The sequence below is a fragment of the Salmo trutta genome, chromosome 13 (assembly GCF_901001165.1).
Source record: "Salmo trutta chromosome 13, fSalTru1.1, whole genome shotgun sequence".
NCBI lineage: Eukaryota > Metazoa > Chordata > Actinopteri > Salmoniformes > Salmonidae > Salmo > Salmo trutta.
Genome location: NC_042969.1, coordinates 60,516,190 through 60,534,616, shown reverse-complemented (window position 1 = coordinate 60,534,616; position 18,427 = coordinate 60,516,190). Strand labels below are relative to the sequence as shown.

Here is an 18,427-nt window from a genome sequence, read left to right as displayed (position 1 = left end):
GGGTGACCAGAGAGATATACCTGCTGGAGCGCGTGCTACAGGTGGGTGCTGCTATGGTGACCAGCGAGCTGAGATAAGGGGGGCCTTTACCTAGCAGGGTCTTGTAGATGACCTGGAGCCAGTGGGTTTGGCAACGCGTATGAAGCGAGGGCCAGCCAATGAGTCCTACTATAAAGTCAGACACCTTTGGTAATTCATAACACATACATAAAGGCTTAATGATGTAAACACAAATGTATTAACACTTAGGAAATTATCACCAACTACTAAAACAAAAAAAGATTTATTTTTAAATGTAACCTTTATTTAACTAGGCAAGTCAGAACAAATTCTTCTTTACAAACCCGGATGATGTTGGGCCAATTGTGTCACACCCTATGGGACTCCCAATCACGTCTGGTTGTGATACAGCCTGGATTCAAACCAGAGTGTGTGTAGTGACAACTCTAGCACTGAGATGCAGTGTCTTAGACCACTGCGCCACTCGGGAGCCCTAATTAAGGTACTTCTCGCATGTGTCAGAGATTTCTGTTTCTGTTTAAACCATACATTTCATTTTATTTGTATATTTCTAAAATAATACAATTACATTAAATTTCAAAAAGTCCAGCAATGAATTAAACATTACACAGGACTAGGCTGGACACATGACATTTTTAATAACTTTTTTTTAAATAAAAACTAATTCTTTGCTTCGCTGTGGTGCCCAGTTTCATAATATGACCATATTTCCCAGCTGCTTGCTGTCGTTTTGAAGTAATCAGAAAAAAAACAGGCCCTATTTTAGGGCATTTTTCACCCTGCCAGCTCCTATTAGTTCTATTGAGCACTGTGGCACCAACTCGCCTTCCGAACGTTCTATTCCCAGCTTGTTGTTCAACGTCACAATGCCTGCTTCGCTATTGTTGGCAATGAGACCTGCTCACGTTGTTTATAGTTAAAATGTAAACAACAAAATAAAAACCAAAAATGTATGTTGGAACTCTGAGGTTGTCCCATTGTTTCCTATAGGAGAAATATAGGCATGTCTGTCTATTTTGCCAAATATCTCGTAATGTGTATATTTTAATCAGCCGAATCTCCTCTTTCTAATTATGTAAGTCTGGGCCGCAAGCTCCACTGTCATCAAACGCTATCCCAAAAATACTTTTTGCACTTGGAACGCTGAGCTCCCCCTATTGCCTCTCCATAGGAACAGTCTAGGCAGCGAGCTCATTTGTCATCGATCGCTAGACCAGAAATAGTCAGAAGGTTTCATTTTTTCCGTACTTCCTCATTACGCAGCCATAAGCACAGTTAACAACATCGAGGTGCGGATGTTTACATTCTACACAAGGTGTTTTTTCCCAGTTTCGTCCGACGAACAGATTGTAGTGGTAAAATAAAAAGGGATACATTTGTGTCATTTAGGCGAAATGGAATACTAAGCATCACTCCGGTCAAAACGGGCTCTGCGACCGTTCGATTCCATTCATTTGCTATGAGCTCGCGCTAGTTTTCCAGCTTAGCCAACGTTCTAAAGCCGTTTTTCAGCCTTGGGTGAATTTTGACTCATTCTATTGTCCAGCCTAACAGGACTGTGAATAGTGTAGCTTGTCCCTGAGCTGTTGGAGGAATGGTTCTTGCCTCTCTGCCTGCTGGAGGTACTGCATGTTGGTTCCAACCTTAAAATTAACAACAAATAAAGTTAGCAGGTCTGTTAGGAAATGTCTTTAACACACCACCTTGATAAGGGCATTTCTGTGCTAAACCATAAATTCTAAATGGGGAGATAGAAAACTCCCTTAGATTTGCATTATTATATTCCACTTTCATTTACAAATCTCATGACGTGACTATGAGACGTGTATTTAGCTACTGTAGCTAGCTAGCAACATTTTGGCTAGCTAGAAATTGCTGTAAAGTCACCAGAATGATTTGAAATAACAACTGAGGTGGCTACAGTATGCAATGTAACTCAACACTTTACTACAAACTAATGCAAACTGCAATACATAAAGGTTAATTTACTTGTTTTTCGCTGTCAGGTTGGCACCACAATTGGGTATTTGATTTGCGAACTCATCACATGATCAGCGTCTCATCAGCAACAATAAAAAGTACTTCCGGGTAATGGAATTTCTGAAATGTTCTAAATACAAGTCCATCACGTGATAGTACAAAAGTGTCAACAAACTGTATTTATTAATGATATATGAAAAATAATTGTCTAAAAATTAACAATGGTTCTTAGTTGTTCATATTAATGTGACATTTGCATTAAATGTGGGTTTTAAAACATGTTCCAAGGTCATATAAATACCCCCAATGTGAATCATGGTACAGTATATGGAATACAGATTGGCTTATAGAGCAAAAACTGTCCTGGGTGCCGGAGTAAAAGTATTGTCGGGAGTACTCAACAGGGTCTGTAGAATGTATATCTGGCATCATTTCATGGAGTTCTGAATAATACTGAGTGTTGGCCATTTACTCTACCCATTCCATTGGTGGCCACAATGCAAATCACTCTATATGGAATACATAATCATCACATGTGCGATTACTGCACTACAGAAAACCTTCTAACCAAACAACAGTGGGCAACTACAAAGGGCAATTATACAAAAAAATCTAAGTTTCTTAGATTTTTCACATCATCACATGATGTGGCTTAAGCATTGTTGTGAACACAGAAAATCAAATGTTGCTGTTTTTCTATTTAAAAGTTTGGAAGAAACTGGGGGAAACCTGGAAAAACTAAACTGAGAAAATGGAATTTGGGGGGGTGGGAAACTGAAGTAGACATGAAATTAAAACTGATTTAAAAGGAGTCACCAATGTTTTTTTCTATGCATGACTGCACTTTAGAGTTTTATCCTGCAGCACAGCATTTTGTGGAAAGTTGAGGTCAGGTCCAATATTGACTGCATACCCAAGAGGGAAAGATGTTGGACCGTCCTAGAAATGTTTTAGAGAAATTTAATATATCAAATTTAACAGATGCTTTTATCCAAAGTGACTTAGTAATGTGTGAAGATATTTTTATGTACGGGTGGCCCCGGGAATCAAACCCACTATCCTGGCATTACAATACTCTACCAAGATGCATGACAGGTTTATAAATACTTTGTGAAGCTTCAATTTAAAATGATTTACAATCCCTTTATTAAGCGGACTTATGCTACACTTTATAAAGCACAAGTTTGTCATATTTGACATCGGTGATTGTCACACAGTTATGCCAAACTTATGAACCCTTTATAAAGCATGACATACGGTTATAGATTATTTGTAACACATATATGTAGTGTTTATGAAGGCTTTACGAAGCCTTTATAAGCTGCATGTCATTTAAAGCGGGACCGATATTCCTACCTCAAGAAATGTGTAATTTTACAGACAGTGTAGCACATTTCTTCTATTTTTCTGCCTCTTCAGTCCAGGGTCCACTGCATGGTGTTGTTGTGAATGTCACTCCACTCTGTGAGGTACATCGATCTGCAGGTTGAACATGATTCGATTGTAGACTCCTAAAATAGTGCAGTTTGATAAGGCAATTTTACAGCTGACTAGCTACGTCACATACTGATATTGTCTTTGGTATTATTGTGCGTAGCCATGTTTGCTAGCTAGCCAGCCAGCCATTAGAGAAAAAATTGCAATGAGGATTTTCTAGTCAACTTGAGCTGCAACAGATTTCCACATCAATATACATATGTTGCTATCATCCCTATTAAAAAGCCAAAATGAAACATTTTTTCCCCAAAAAATATTGTTCTCACATATTAGTGTTATTTACATTATAAGATTGAGCGTTTTGGGTGGATACGTCATTTAAAAAAGGGTTTTGAACACCCTGGAGGGCATGTGGTACAAAATGGTATCTGTTTTTCTCTATATGGTTCCCTTGACTCTGAAAATGTCTAATTATCCCCAGGTATCCCCAGGTATTGGTAATCCTTTGCATATCACACCATGGCAGGCTTTTTTATATATATCTCACAAGTATAAGAATCAAGTGAGGAGCTGAGTTTAAGGAGGACATCATTGATTAGAAATGAGCATTCTTCATTTTGGATTTAGAATACATGTAATCAGTGTATTATTTTGCATTTGAATGTAATACATTACATGAGTGCAGGATACAAAGTAAAATATTGTTTGAATTATTTTATCAGGAGAATGAAAAGCAGTCTATTTTGGTGAGTATACTGTAGATGTGGGGAAATCTATTACTGAATCAACAAATCCAGGAATTATCCATTTAGGTTGTCTGTTCTTTGTGATTTCATCAATTTAACTTATATGTAAGCTACAGTAGGGAGGTTTTCTCCTCTTCTTCAAACATTGACAGCACATCTTTGCTAAATCCCAGGACAATGGGAAACTCTACTCACTTTAAGGTCTTTAGGCTTGCTGCATATGGTGATATCGGACAATTGAAGTATTGCTACTTTGCTGTAGTAACTGTATTATATTTTGCCATCATTCTTGCCAATGCTTTGCTTATTGGAGTTATCTGCATTGAAAGAAGCCTTCATGAACCCATGTATCTGTTTCTATGTGCTTTGTTTGTTAATCAGTTGTATGGGAGCACTGGTTTGTTTCCTGCTCTCATGTTTTACTTACTCTCTGACACACATGATATTTCCCTTCTTTATTGTTATCTCCAGATTTATGTGTTGTACTCATGTGCTCTAACAGAATTTAGTAATTTAGCAATTATTTCCTATGACAGGTACATTTCTATTTGTTATCCTCTACGATATAATAATATTATGACACCTAAAATAATTTGTGGCTTAATTCTGCTGTCCTGGTTGACTTCTTTTTTCATCAATGCCGTCAATATCTTCCTGAGTTTGCGACTGAAATTTTGTGGTAAAGTTCTAGACAGACTGTATTGTGATAACTACTCAGTAGTCAAGCTTGCCTGTTCAAATACTATGCTGAATAACGTGTGGGGTCTTCTTGTCACTGCGGTTTATGTTTCTTGTACTATATTTCCTACCATATACTCATATGTCAGAATTCTACAAATATGTTTAAAGTCTTCAAAAGAGACAAAACAGAAAGCATTTAACACATGCACACCACATATAGCCTCTATGCTGAACTTCTTATTTGGCTGTTTATTTGTGATTCTACAAGGCAGATATGAAACTGCAGATTTTCCACCTATACTTCGCAATATTTTATTTGTTAATTTTCTGATATGTCCACCACTTTTCAATCCTTTCATGTATGGCATTAGGATGGTTAAAATCAGGCATGCTTGTAAAAAAGTACTAGGCCTTAACCCTAAAACATAATCTGATAGTTCCTTTTTGTAATGTTGAGTTATGTATTTTCTTACTTATAGTTGCTATAATTGAATGTAAATCAGTCCAGTTTATCATGTATTGTAACATATTAGCTAGTTAATGACATAACTACAGAGCACCAAGGAGAGCTGCCTTCCCTACCTTCAGACTATGCTCAAACAGATGCTGAGTGTGATCTTTGGGAAGACCCTACACCCAAAACCATTCTGCCAGATCTGGACTCTTTGCCAACCTTACTTCAGGACAGCTGTGTACCTGTCCATCTTCCTAAAATGTTTGTCATCTTGATTATTTTAAATTTTGTTGCAGTTTTCAAGTTAATTTCCTGAAGTTCTACACCTCTTGCCATGAAGAAGAAATAAAGGGAATCTCTCACGAAGGTTGTATATTGCAGGTTTTTTCTGCAATGTATATGTAATGGGTGCTTACTTATTCTGGCAGTGATGGCTTATGACCGGTATGTGTCCATTTGTAAGCCATTTGTATTTTATTCCATAACCATTTTCTCTCACTTAGCAATTGTTAAACTCTCATGTGTTGAAAGTGCACTGAGCAACCTGCATGGTATATGTATCATAGCAAGTCTATTGGTTTTACCTTTTGTGTTAGTTGTGCTCTCATATGTCAAAATATTCCTTGTTTGCTTGAAAGCCTCAAAGGAGTCACAAAAGTAGACTTTTAAATCATGTGCTCCCCACTTGATCACTTTCATAAACTTCTCTACAGCCATCCTTTTTTCTGTTGTTTACAGTAACCAGCGATATCAGTACAATTTATTCTGTTCCACAGACATGGGGGGGAAAAAATACTATGCCTGCGCTACAGAAGGCTACATCGGTCCGCTAATGCAGGACTAGTAAAGGCCCAGTGTACTACTTTTGTGAGAAAAAAAGTAATCCAAAAATATTAATATTTATTAATTCTGATTTTTCAGGGGGTGCTGCATCACCCTCAGCACCTCTACTTCCTGTGGCTATGTTCTGTTCCCACCACTGTTGCACCCTATCATATAGGAATTAGGACCAAGGAGATCAGAAATCTGAACCTAAACTGGTACCAATTATGACTTTAGATGGTACAGCAGCAGGACCAGGGTTACTGGTTTGAATCCCAGGACTGACAGGAATATCTGTCAAGATGTGATCTGCAAGAACGGAATGCTTTTACTGTACATTTGTTTTAATCATCAACATAATCGTTTGTATTGCATTTTATTTCTGTAAATTCTTATTTATTTCTGTTAAATGTATTTTACTGTCATAGTACTGTAAAGCACTGTAGTAAAGTCAAATCAGGGATGTTGCTGTGGCTCTGACCCTATGTTCGTCTTGGATGTCAGTGTATATGTACTGTATGTGTGTTTCAGGGAGGTTGGGGAAAGGGCAAAATTATGTAAGGTTCCAATAAGTTCTGTTTCCACAAATGGGCAGTAAAGTATTCTTCTAGTAGTGAAAGAGGAATTTCCGGTCACAACTTCCAGACTTGTTTACGTGCTGCTGTGCATTTTGTTGCCAACCTTACTTTGCTACCTGACAACTTTACGGTTTTTAGTTTTTCCCTCACTCAACTTTTTTTCATTCAACTTTTTCACTCCGGACGTTTTATCTGGACATGGTTCGTCAGGACTTCCAACAGCCAAAGCTAAGTAGTAACAGCCTTCTAATTGCAGTCGTTGTACTCATAATATACAGGACAACGATATTGTCCATAGATATTGTTGTAATTGTTTAGTCACTCAAATATCACATGAATACACATAAGACATGGCAAAATGTATAGAATTGCAAGAACATTTGCTTTAAAACTGCAACATTTGTTTTGTACCCCATGACAAAATGTGTAGAATTGCAGGAAATAAGCATTAAACTTGCTAAATTCAATCTGCCAACAAGAGAGGTGTGAACAGTTTGTGTCATAAACAGTGCTTGTGCCCATAGAAATAGATCAATGTTAAAATTAGTGCTTTAACAATTGGGGGAAATTAACTTAAAATCAGCAGTAGGCCTAAGATAACAATTCACCAAATGTATTCTTAAGTCCAATATAAGAAATTGATATATACAGTATATACAGTATACTGTATAGAGTAGACCTATGAACAGCTATTTTCACTTCAATGTTCAATGCAGCCATTTTTCTCTCAATATCAAACAATTTATGGGTAACAACTTATTAAGTACCTTACTGTGGTTATGTTTGACCACTTTAATTGAAAACAAACAAAAATTGCTTCTTAGCAAGGAAGCATTTTCTCAAGCAAGAATATTTTTTGGACACTCTGGGAGTGGTCTGAGTGGGGAGGGGAAAACTGAAAACTAGCTGTTATTGGCAGAGAGGTTTGGAACTCTTTTTTTATTGGTCTAGTAACTACAGTATACTGAACAAAAATATAAACGCAACATGTAAAGTGTTGCTCCCACGTTTCATGAGCTGAAATAAAAGATCCAATATAATGTCCATACGCACAAAAAGCTTAGTTCTCTCAAATTTGGGTTAGAAGTTTGTTTACATCTCAGTTAGTAAGCGTTTCTCCTTTGCCAAGATAATCCATCCACCTGACAGGTGTGGCATATAAAGAAGCTGATTAAACAGCATGATCATTACACAGGTGCACCTTGTGCTGGGGACAATAAAAGGCCACTAAAATATGCAGTTTTGTCACACAAAATTCCAAAAACTAGGCTACTGTGCACAGGTTTGGAGAAGATTGCTGCTGAACTGATCGGGACAAATGAGGACAATGGCCATGGCGTTAAGTGATTTTAACGTGTGAATATACGTCTTTCCAAAACATATTTTTTGGTGTAGTTCACAGAAATGTCAAACTCATGAGATCTGTTTTTATCATGACTTGTTAATACTTGGCTTTTACTTGTAATGACTAAAGATAATTGGATAGCCATTTGATGCAAGCTATTTCGCACCAGTTCCTGCTATCAAAATCCTCCTCTCTCCCTTTCTCTCTCGTTTAAAAGCTAAAGAATTAATTGTATTAGTAAATGTCATACTGCTACTGTAGACCTAGGTCCTATCACTGCAAAAATGTCTCTGAAATGCATCCATACATATCAATAACTGTTGTTTTATATAGCTTAATTAATAACAAGATAGATATTGGTCTCCACTACGACACACAGGTGTCAAGTGTATTAGAAATGCAGCCGTATACTACACCTAAACTATAGCCTACTGTCGCCTATCAAAACTAATTGAACACATAGGTGTATAATATTAGATGTAGATGAAATTGAGAATATTGCAGCCTGGTCTCATAAAGCAGACGTAACATGGTGAATGTAAATCCAGACAACAAATTTGTATAATAATTTATGTTATGTTTGGTATGGTTACATAAGACAAAAGGTTACTTAGGGCAAAAATTAAAGGAGGGTGGGTAATTGGTTGGTTGCTATGAAATGTTACAAGTTGTAATTAGTAACATATCATACTAAATAGAGGGAGATAGATTTACATTAACTATGTTACGTCTAACCCTGATTCCAAATTGAATTGTGAGGTAGCCTACGGAATGGAGTGCAATGAAGCATGAAAGAGGACGATTTTAAAACAAACAAAAAACACGCACATTTTTGGGGATCTATATTTAATCAAAAATGAGGACATCTTAAAAGGGTCAATGCCCCACGGTCAAGGTTTGCACAGATCAGGAGGATTTCAGGAATGTTCCTGAGGTCGTATTGTGCTTCTAATCCTAACGGTTCTCTCGCTGTCACCCAAAAGCACTTCAAATTTAGGTCCAGGCTTCATTTTGGGCCGACTTTTTTTCACGGTCACTGCGCTCAGATCGAGCGAGCTACGGTCAAGCGGGGCATCTCGTTGAACTCTGCATAGCCTAGAGATAATGATAATGCCATTGCAGGCTCTGTGTGTCTTTAAACACCACACTGTGTCACTCCATCCTTGCTGTGTGTGTGTGTGTGTGTGTGTGTGTGTGTGTGTGTGTGTGTGTGTGTGAGTGAGAGAGCTTTTCTTTGACATCTGTTTGGAGAGATGACTGATTTACAGATCATGAGGGTTGCCTAATCACACATATGAAGTTGTGGAAAGATCTGAACTTTTTAACCCTTCGAAACAGCCCCTATGACACCATTTTAAGGCACTTCTGGTTGACACAGGAAGCTGAAAGTGAACACATATCCTCCTTGGGTTAGGCTCTTATTGAATATTGAGTTTTAAGTCCTTACGTTAAGAACTGACATATTTACAGAGGGTTTAATGAGTGTGTGTTATTTCAGAAAATCATAGAAATCTCGCAGAGCTCCGAAACCCACCTTAGCAGATTCATCTGAACATGCTGCAACTGGATCTGTAACTTTTTTGAAAAATAATTTTTATTTTTTAACATCACCAATTTTACATTGTACGATTTCTCTTAAATTACGATAGATAAATGTCTGGTTCTTTATTTCCTGACACCGTAGGTTCATGTACTTTGACGTGAAGCGGTCATATTAGCGGTCTATTATCGTTTTTGACCTTTAATCCCAGAAAAATGGCCTTAACTTCGCTAGGGTAGGGGGCAGTATTTTCACGGCCGGATGAAAAACGTACCCAAATTAAACGGCCTACTACTCGGGCCCAGGTACTAGAATATGCATATTATTAGTAGATTTGTATAGGAAACACTCTGAAGTGAACTGTTTAAATGATGTCTGTGAGTATAACAGAACTCATATGGCAGGCAAAAACCTGAGAATAATCTAACCAGGAAGTGGGAAATCTAGTGCTTGTAGTCCTTTCAAGTCATTGCCTATCGAACACAGTGACTTAGGGTTAATTTTGCACTTCCTAAGGCTTTCACTAGATGTCAACAGTCTTTAGAAAGTTGTTTGAGGCGTCTATGATGAACAGAGAGCGAACAAAGGAAATTGGAAGTTGTTGACTCAGGAAAGCACAAGAGTTCATTGGCGCGCATTCACGTGAGGAGGTAGCTGTGTTCCAAAACTTTTTCAAGACATCGGAATCGTCCGGTTGGAATATTATTGAAGTTCTAAGTTAAAAAGGCCCTAAAGATTGATGCTATACAACGTTTGATATGTTTGCACGAATGTAGTCCCGTGTGGCTCAGTTGGTAGAGCATGGTGTTTGCAACACCAAGGTTGTGGGTTCATTTCCCATGGGGTACCAGTACGAAAAAGAAAAAAAAAATGAAATGTATGCATTCACTACTGTAAGTCGCTCTGGATAAGAGCATCTGCTAAATGACTGAAATGTAAATATAACTTTTTTGGACTTTTCGTCGTGACATTTTGGCCGCGCTTCCTACACTTGGAGTAGCTTACTAACAACAAGGAGCTATTTGGACATAGATTATGGACTTTATCGAACAAAACAACATTTATTGTGGACCTGGGAATTCCTGGAAGTGCCTTCTGATGAAGATCATCAAAGGTAAATGAATATTTCTATTGCTATTTATGATTTTAGATGACTCCAAAATGGCGGGTATCTGTATTGCCTGCTGTTGTTTTCTGAGCGCAGTACTCAGATTATTGCAAAGTGTGCTTTCCACGTGAAGCTTTTTTGAAATCTGTCACAGCGGTTGCATAAAGGAGATGTTCATCTATAATTCTTTGAATAACCGTTTAATATTTTATTAACGTTTATGATGAGTATTTTAGTAAATTGTTGTGCTGATTCAGTATTGGAGGCAAAATATTTTCTGAACATCATGCGCCAATGTAAAATGCAATTTTTGGATATAAATTTCAACTTAATCGAACAAAAAATGCATGTATTGTGTAACATGACGTCCTAGGAGTGTCATCTGATGAAGATCGTCAAAGGTTAGTGCATAATGTTAGCTGAATTTCTGGTATTTGTGATGCCTGTCCTTGTTAGGAAAATGTCTGTGTGGTTTTTCTTGTGTTGGAACTGTCCTAACATACTAAATGGAGGGAGACAGATTTATATTAACTATGTTACGTCGACCCGATTCCAGAATGAATAGTGAGGTAGCCTACATAATGGAGTGCAATGAAGCTTGAAAGAGGACGATTTTAAAACAAACAAAAAAGACGCACATTTTTGGGGATCTATATTAAATCAAAAATGAGGACATCTTAAAACCTCTTTGGGCTAGTGGGCAGTATTTTCACGTCCGGATGAAAAGTGTGCCCAAAGTAAACTGCGGGCTACTCAGGCCCAGAAGCTAGGATATGGTTTGAATAATGTCTGTGAGTAAAACAGAACTGATTTGGCAGGCGAAACTGTCACGGTTGTCGTTGGGAAAGGAGGACCAAAATGCAGCAGGTCTGTGGTTGCTCATCTTGAACTTTTATTAAACTCAAAAATGAACACCAAAATAACAAAACGAACTCACGATCAACAAACAGTCTTCTCAGGCTCACATACGCTAGACAAGAAACAATCTCCCACAAAACCTACACCAAACAATTACCCATATATAGGACTCTCAATCAGAGGCAATGAGGAAGCACCTGCCTCCAATTGAGAGTCCCAACCCCCCCCATTAACCTAACATAGAAATACACTCACTCGACTAAACATAGAAATACCTAAACATGGAACATAAACCAAAACCGGAAATAATAAATCAAACGCCCTTCAACAAACACACCACCCAGATCCACATAAAACAAATACCCTCTGCCACGTCCTGACCAAACTACAATAACAATTAACCCTTATACTGGCCAGGACATGACAGTACCCCCCCCCCCCCTAAAGGTGCTAACCCCGGAAGCACCTCAAGAATAACGAAAACCAAGCAACAACAAAAAATCCCCCTAAACTAAAGGGAGGGAAGGGAGGGTGGCTGCCGTCACCGACGACACTTGTGCTACACCCCCCCTCCCCAACCCACCTATGCAGGTGGTGGTTCAGGCTCCGGCCTATTGTCCTCCACAGTGCCGACCGACCCGATCAGCCTCGGACTGTAGGCAGACTCCCCCTGCTCCGGGTCATGGGCAGACCTCCTCCTCTCCACCCTGTATGCAGACTCATCAATTATACAGTTAACCTCTCTAGGGTAGGGGGCAGTATTTGCACGGCTGGAAAAAAAACATACCCGATTTAATCTGGTTATTACTACTGCCCAGAAACTAGAATATGCATATAATTGTTTGCTTTGGATAGAAAACACCCCAAAGTTTCTAAAACGGTTTGAATGGTGTCAGTGAGTATAACAGAACTCATATGGCAGGCAAAAACCTGAGAAGATTCCTTACAGGAAGTGCCCTCTCTGACCATTTCTTGGCCTTCTACACTCTCTTTATTGAAAACTGAGGATCTCTGCTGTAACGTGACACTTCCTAAGGCTCCCATAGGCTCTCAGAAGGCGGCAGAACGGGGAATGATGACTTTGCAGGCCCAGGCTGAAAAACAGTAGCGCATTTGGATAGTGGTCGATCAGAGAACAATGAGACTGGGGGCGCGTGTACGAGCCGACACCATGTTTTTATTTTTTCGTCTTTGAACGAAAACAGGGTTTCCCGGTCGGAATATTATCGCTTTTGTACGAGAAAAATCGCATAAAAATTGATTTTAAAAAGCGGTTGACATGCTTCGAAGTACGGTAATGGAATATTTAGACATTTTTTGTCACGAAACGTGTCGGGCGCATAACCCTTCGTCACCCTTCGGATAGTGTCAAAACAGAGGATATTTGAACATAACTATGGATTATTTTGAACCAAACCAACATTTGTTATTGAAGTAGAAGTCCTGGGAGTGCATTCTGACGAAGAACAGCAAAGGTAATCCAATTTTTCTTATAGTAAATCGGAGTTTGGTGAGGGCCAAACTTGGTGGGTGTCAAAATAGCTAGCCCGTGATGGCGAGCTATCTACTCAGAATATTGCAAAATGTGCTTTTGCCGAAAAGCTATTTTAAAATCGGACAAAGCGATTGCATAAAGGAGTTCTGTATCTATAACTCTTAAAATAATTGTTATGTTTTTTGTGAACGTTTATCGTGAGTAATTTAGTAAATTCACCAGGAAGTTTGCGGTGGGTATGCTAGTTCTGAACGTCACATGCTAATATAAAAAGCTGTTTTTTGATATAAATATGAACTTGATTGAACAAAACATGCATGTATTGTATAACATAATGTCCTAGGTGTGTCATCTGATGTAGATCATCAAAGGTTAGTGCTGAATTTAGCTGTGGTTTTGGTTTTTGTGACATTATATGCTAGCTTGAAAAATGGGTGTCTGATTATTTCTGGCTGGGTTCTCTGCTGACATAATCTAATGTTTTGCTTTCGTTGTAAAGCCTTTTTGAAATCGGACAGTGTGGTTAGATTAACGAGAGTCTTGTCTTTAAAATGGTGTAAAATAGTCATATGTTTGAGAAATTTAAGTAACAGCATTTCTAAGGTATTTGAATATCGCGCCAAGGGATTACACTGGCTGTTGAGTAGGTGGGACGATTTCGTCCCACACCCTAGAGAGGTTTATCAATATTCCTTTTAAATTGTCAGGCTTACTCAGTTCAGGGTTGCTGCTAAACTCCCTTGGTTTTGGGTCATCGGAAGACTCTGGGCAGATGGGCCGCTCTGGCTGATCCGGGCAGTCGGGCCGCTCCGGCTGATCCGGGCAGTCGGGCCGCTCTGGCATCTCCGGGCAGTCGGGCCGCTCTGGCATCTCCGGGCAGACGGGCCGCGCTGGCAGCTCCGGGCAGACGGGCCGCTCTGGCAGCTCCGGGCAGACGGGCAGCTCTGGCGACTCCTGACCGACGGGCAGCTCTGGCGACTCCTGACCGACGGGCAGCTCTGGCGACTCCTGACCGACGGGCAGCTCTGGCGACTCCTGACCGACGGGCAGCTCTGGCGACTCCTGACTGACGGGCAGCTCTGGCGACTCCTGACTGACGGGCAGCTCTGGCGACTCCTGACTGACGGGCAGCTCTGGCGACTCCTGACTGACGGGCAGCTCTGGCGACTCCTGACAGCCGACGCACTGAAAGCCTGGTGCGTGGTGCTGGCACTGGGGTTATCAGCCTGGGAACACACCTCCAGGCTAGTGCGGGGAGCGGGAACAGGACGAGTCGGACTGGACTGACGCACTTGAAGCCTGGTGCGTGGTGCTGGTACTGGACGTGCCAGACTGGGAACACGCACCTCCAGGCTAGTGCGGGGAGCGGGAACAGGACGAGTCGGACTGGGCTGACGCACTTCCGGGTCCGCACGAGAGACAGGAACTGGAAACCCAGGGCTATGGAGGCGCACAGGCGGTCTTGATCTTACCTCCTGCACAACCCGTCCTGACTGGATGGAACTAGTAGCCCTGTATGAGCGGGGTGCTAGTACAGGGCGAACTGGGCTGTGCAGGGGCCTGATGGTTGCCGTGCGTAGAGCGGGAGTAGGGTAGCCTGGTCCTAGGAGGCGTACCGGCGACCAGACGCGCTGCACAGGCATCCTCCTACCAGGCTGCATGCCCACTCTAGCACGGCATCTGCGAGGGGCTGGAATAACTCGCACCGGACTGTGCGTGCGTATGGGCGAGATTGTGCGCTCTTCAACAAAACACGGCGCCCTCCACTCCATACGCTCCTCCATATAATCAAGGGTAGCTGGCTTCTGGCTCTTCTTTGGCCTAGCCAAACTACCCATGTGCCCCCCCCAAAAAATGTCTTGGGGGTGCCTCTCGTGCTTCAACGCCAGTCGTGTTCCTCGGTAACGTTCCCGGTCTTTACCAGCCTTTCGCCTTTCCTCTCTCTCTCTTACCACCTGTCCCCATGGAAGGCGATCCTTTCCTGCTTGGATCTCCTCCCAAGTGTAGGAGCTCTTTCCCCCCAAGATCTCCTCCCAAGTCCATCTCTCACCATAGTCCAACTCAAATTCCTTCTGCTCCTTATAATCCACCTGTTGCTCCTTCCTCTGCTGCTTGGTCCGTTTGTGGTGGGAGATTCTGTCACGGTTGTCGTTGGGAAAGGAGGACCAAAATGCAGCAGGTCTGTGGTTGCTCATCTTGAACTTTTATTAAACTCAAAAATGAACACCAAAATAACAAAATGAACTCACGATCAACAAACAGTCTTCTCAGGCTCACATACGCTAGACAAGAAACAATCTCCCACAAAACCTACACCAAACAATTACCCATATATAGGACTCTCAATCAGAGGCAACGAGGAAGCACCTGCCTCCAATTGAGAGTCCCAACCCCCCCATTAACCTAACATAATAATAAACTCACTCGACTAAACATAGAACATAAACCAAAACCAGGAAATAATAAATCAAACGCCCTTCAACAAACACCACCCCGAACCACATAAAACAAATACCCTCTGCCACGTCCTGACCAAACTACAATAACAATTAACCCTTATACTGGCCAGGACGTGACAGAAACCCCGAGCACAATCCATCCAGGGATTTTTTTGTTGAGCTCAATCTGTTTTCCATTAGTTTTCTATGGCAATCCCTTTTTAATAGAAATATGCTTGCCATTCCTATGGCTTTCACTAAATATCAACAGTCTTTAGAAATTGGTTGATATTTTTCCTTTGAGAAATGAAGAAGTAGCCCTTTCCTTTCTGAGAGTCAAGCCAAGTGTACTTTTTTGTTTGGGGCATGCGACCTGGAACTCGCTCCACTTTCATTTTATCTGCTTTTGAACACAGTATATTCCGTCTTAAATTTTAGCGAATATATACATTTTAAAATACCTAAAGTTGGATTAGGAAAGTTGTTTGAAATGTTTGGACAAAGTTTACAGGTAACAGGTTTACAGGTAACAGGATACTTTGTAGGCATGTTGGGCCGTATTGCCTTTTTGAAATCTGACACTGCGGCTGGATTAACAAGAAGTTAATCTTTAAACCGATGCATAATACTTGTATGCTTTATGAATTCTTATTATGAGTATTTCTGTTTTTAAATTTGGCACGCTGCAATTTCACTGGTTGTTGTCAAATCAATCCCGCTAAAGTGATTAGCGCGCGTCAAGGGATCCATAAGAAGTGTTAAGGTTTCTAGCGAACCTAAGGTTTCCAATCACTGTTCAAAATGAGTTCAAACGAATGAAGTCTTAACTGGATGAACAACAGAGACAAAATGCAATATCAAAATGTATTAAAACAGTTTGGGGAATGGCCTCATCGCTGAGGGAAGATTTGACGGCAGGTCACATATGTCACATTAATGGAAGGTGTGAAAAACATTAATTTGTGTTTCCCTGGCTGAGTTGACTAGCTGATATGAGCTGATGGCCCATCAGTTGAACTACAAATGTAGGATCTTAATTTGAGCCAGTTTACCTCAGCAGGAAAATAATCCTGAATCAAGCATTTTGTAAGGGTTGATACATTTTCCGTAAGATGAAATCAACTCTGAAATTTCTACGTGGAAATTAACAACTTCAGAAGCCTTTTAAAACTTCAAATACATTACAAGTTCGACATTTCCTGCATTGCAGGAAAGTTCTCCTGCAACAGGGTGATAAAATGAAGATCCTACATCTGTAGCAAGTTTGCTGGCGACAGATTTTTGTCTTTAGGTCATTGAAGATGGCTGCCGGTGTGGCCATGAGGTAGGGGTGAGATGGAGTACAGGAAAAAAATTGAAAAGTGAAACATATAAGTAAATAATGAAAGGACAAGCCTTGTGGAAGATCTGATGGAGAAGATGGCGGACACAGAAAGAAAAGGAGAAAAGTGGAACTTGTTTTGAGTAAATATGGAGTGGTGGATCACACACAATTTTTGGAGGAGCTACAGAAGGAAATTGAACATGATGACAGTGAGGATGAATTAACTGAGGTGGCATGTGCAATGAATACCCCCGAGTTTGAACCTCGTCCTGATGATGAGAAAGATGATTCTGACGCAGTGGGAGTGATATTTTTGGAGAGAATTGATCCTTGCCTTCTGGCGGATCCATATGTGGTGTCAGGTTAGGTGGAGAAGAGGTTGGGGAATGTTGGGTCGGTGAAAGAAACTCGAAGTGGAATCACGTATATTTTTTGCATTTCTGCCGTCCAGAGGGAGTATGCGCTCCGCACCACATGACTGGGGACAAGAACTGTGAATTGCTTTCCTCTCCAGAGCAGGGCACCATTGAAAGGAGTGATAACTGGAGTGGTGAAAAGTGTTGAGGGTCAATTGAAGTTGAAGATTCCCGGTGAGGAAAAGTTGAGTGTAGAGGGAAGCAGTGTGGTGAGGAATGTTGGCATTAAGTGCAAAAAGAGGCATTTTGGCTGAATCGTATGTGGTGTCAGGTTGGTTGAAGAAGAGGTTGGGGACTGTTGAGTTGAAGTTAACTCGGAATGGACTTGTGATGATTTATTGTGTTTCCTCTGCCCAAAAGGAGCGGGCTCTCCAGACAAGATTTATGACTTGTGACACGGCGCCGTTGAAAGGAGTGATAACTTCTTATGGCTTGGGAGCAGTATTTCGACGTCTGGATGAGAAGCTTGCCCAAAGTAGAAGCTAGGATATGCATATAATTGGTAGATTTGGATAGAAAACACTCAAGTTTTCAAAACTGTTAACATAATGTCTGTGAATATAACAGAACTGATATGGCAGGCGAAAACCTGAGGAAAATACATCCAGGAAGTGGGATTTTTTGATGTGGGCATTTTCAATTGAATGCCTGTAGAGTATCTAATGGGTTAGGACTCAGATTGCAGTTCCTATGGCTTCCACTAGATGACAACAGTCTTTAGACATTGTTTCAGGCTTGTTTTCTGAAAAATGAAGAAGAATGAGACCTTTCTGTCAGTGGACTAGAATCATGTAGTGCTGGTTTGCGCGCGTGACCGAGTGCACACCCTTCGTTGTTTTTCCTTTCTATTGAATACGCTATTGCCCGGTTGAAATATTATCGATTATTTAGACAATTGACAACCTGAGGATTAATTATAAACATCGTTTGACATGTTTCAATTAACTTTACCGGTACTATTAGGATGTATTCGTCTGCATGTTTTGACCGCCTTTGAGCCAATGGATTACTGAACAAAACGTGCCAACAAAACAGAGTTTTTGGGATATAAAGAGGGACTTTATTGAACAAGACAAACATTTATTGTGTAGCTGGGACTCTTGTGACTGCAACCATATGAAGATCTTCAAAGGTAAGTGATTATTTTATCGCTATTTCTGACTTTTGTAATTCCTTTACATTAA

At 40.5% G+C, this 18,427-nt stretch overlaps 1 protein-coding gene across 1 annotated transcript; it reads left to right on the top strand.

Annotated features, from left to right (window-relative positions):
- The first annotated feature begins 4,351 nt into the window (after window positions 1-4,351).
- Window positions 4,352-5,294, top strand: LOC115206802 (olfactory receptor 2A25-like). The gene has a single exon (XM_029773996.1). The coding sequence runs from the start codon at window positions 4,362-4,364 to the stop codon at window positions 5,292-5,294; it is 933 nt and encodes a 310-aa protein (XP_029629856.1). The 5' UTR covers window positions 4,352-4,361.
- Window positions 5,295-18,427: the final 13,133 nt, after the last annotated feature.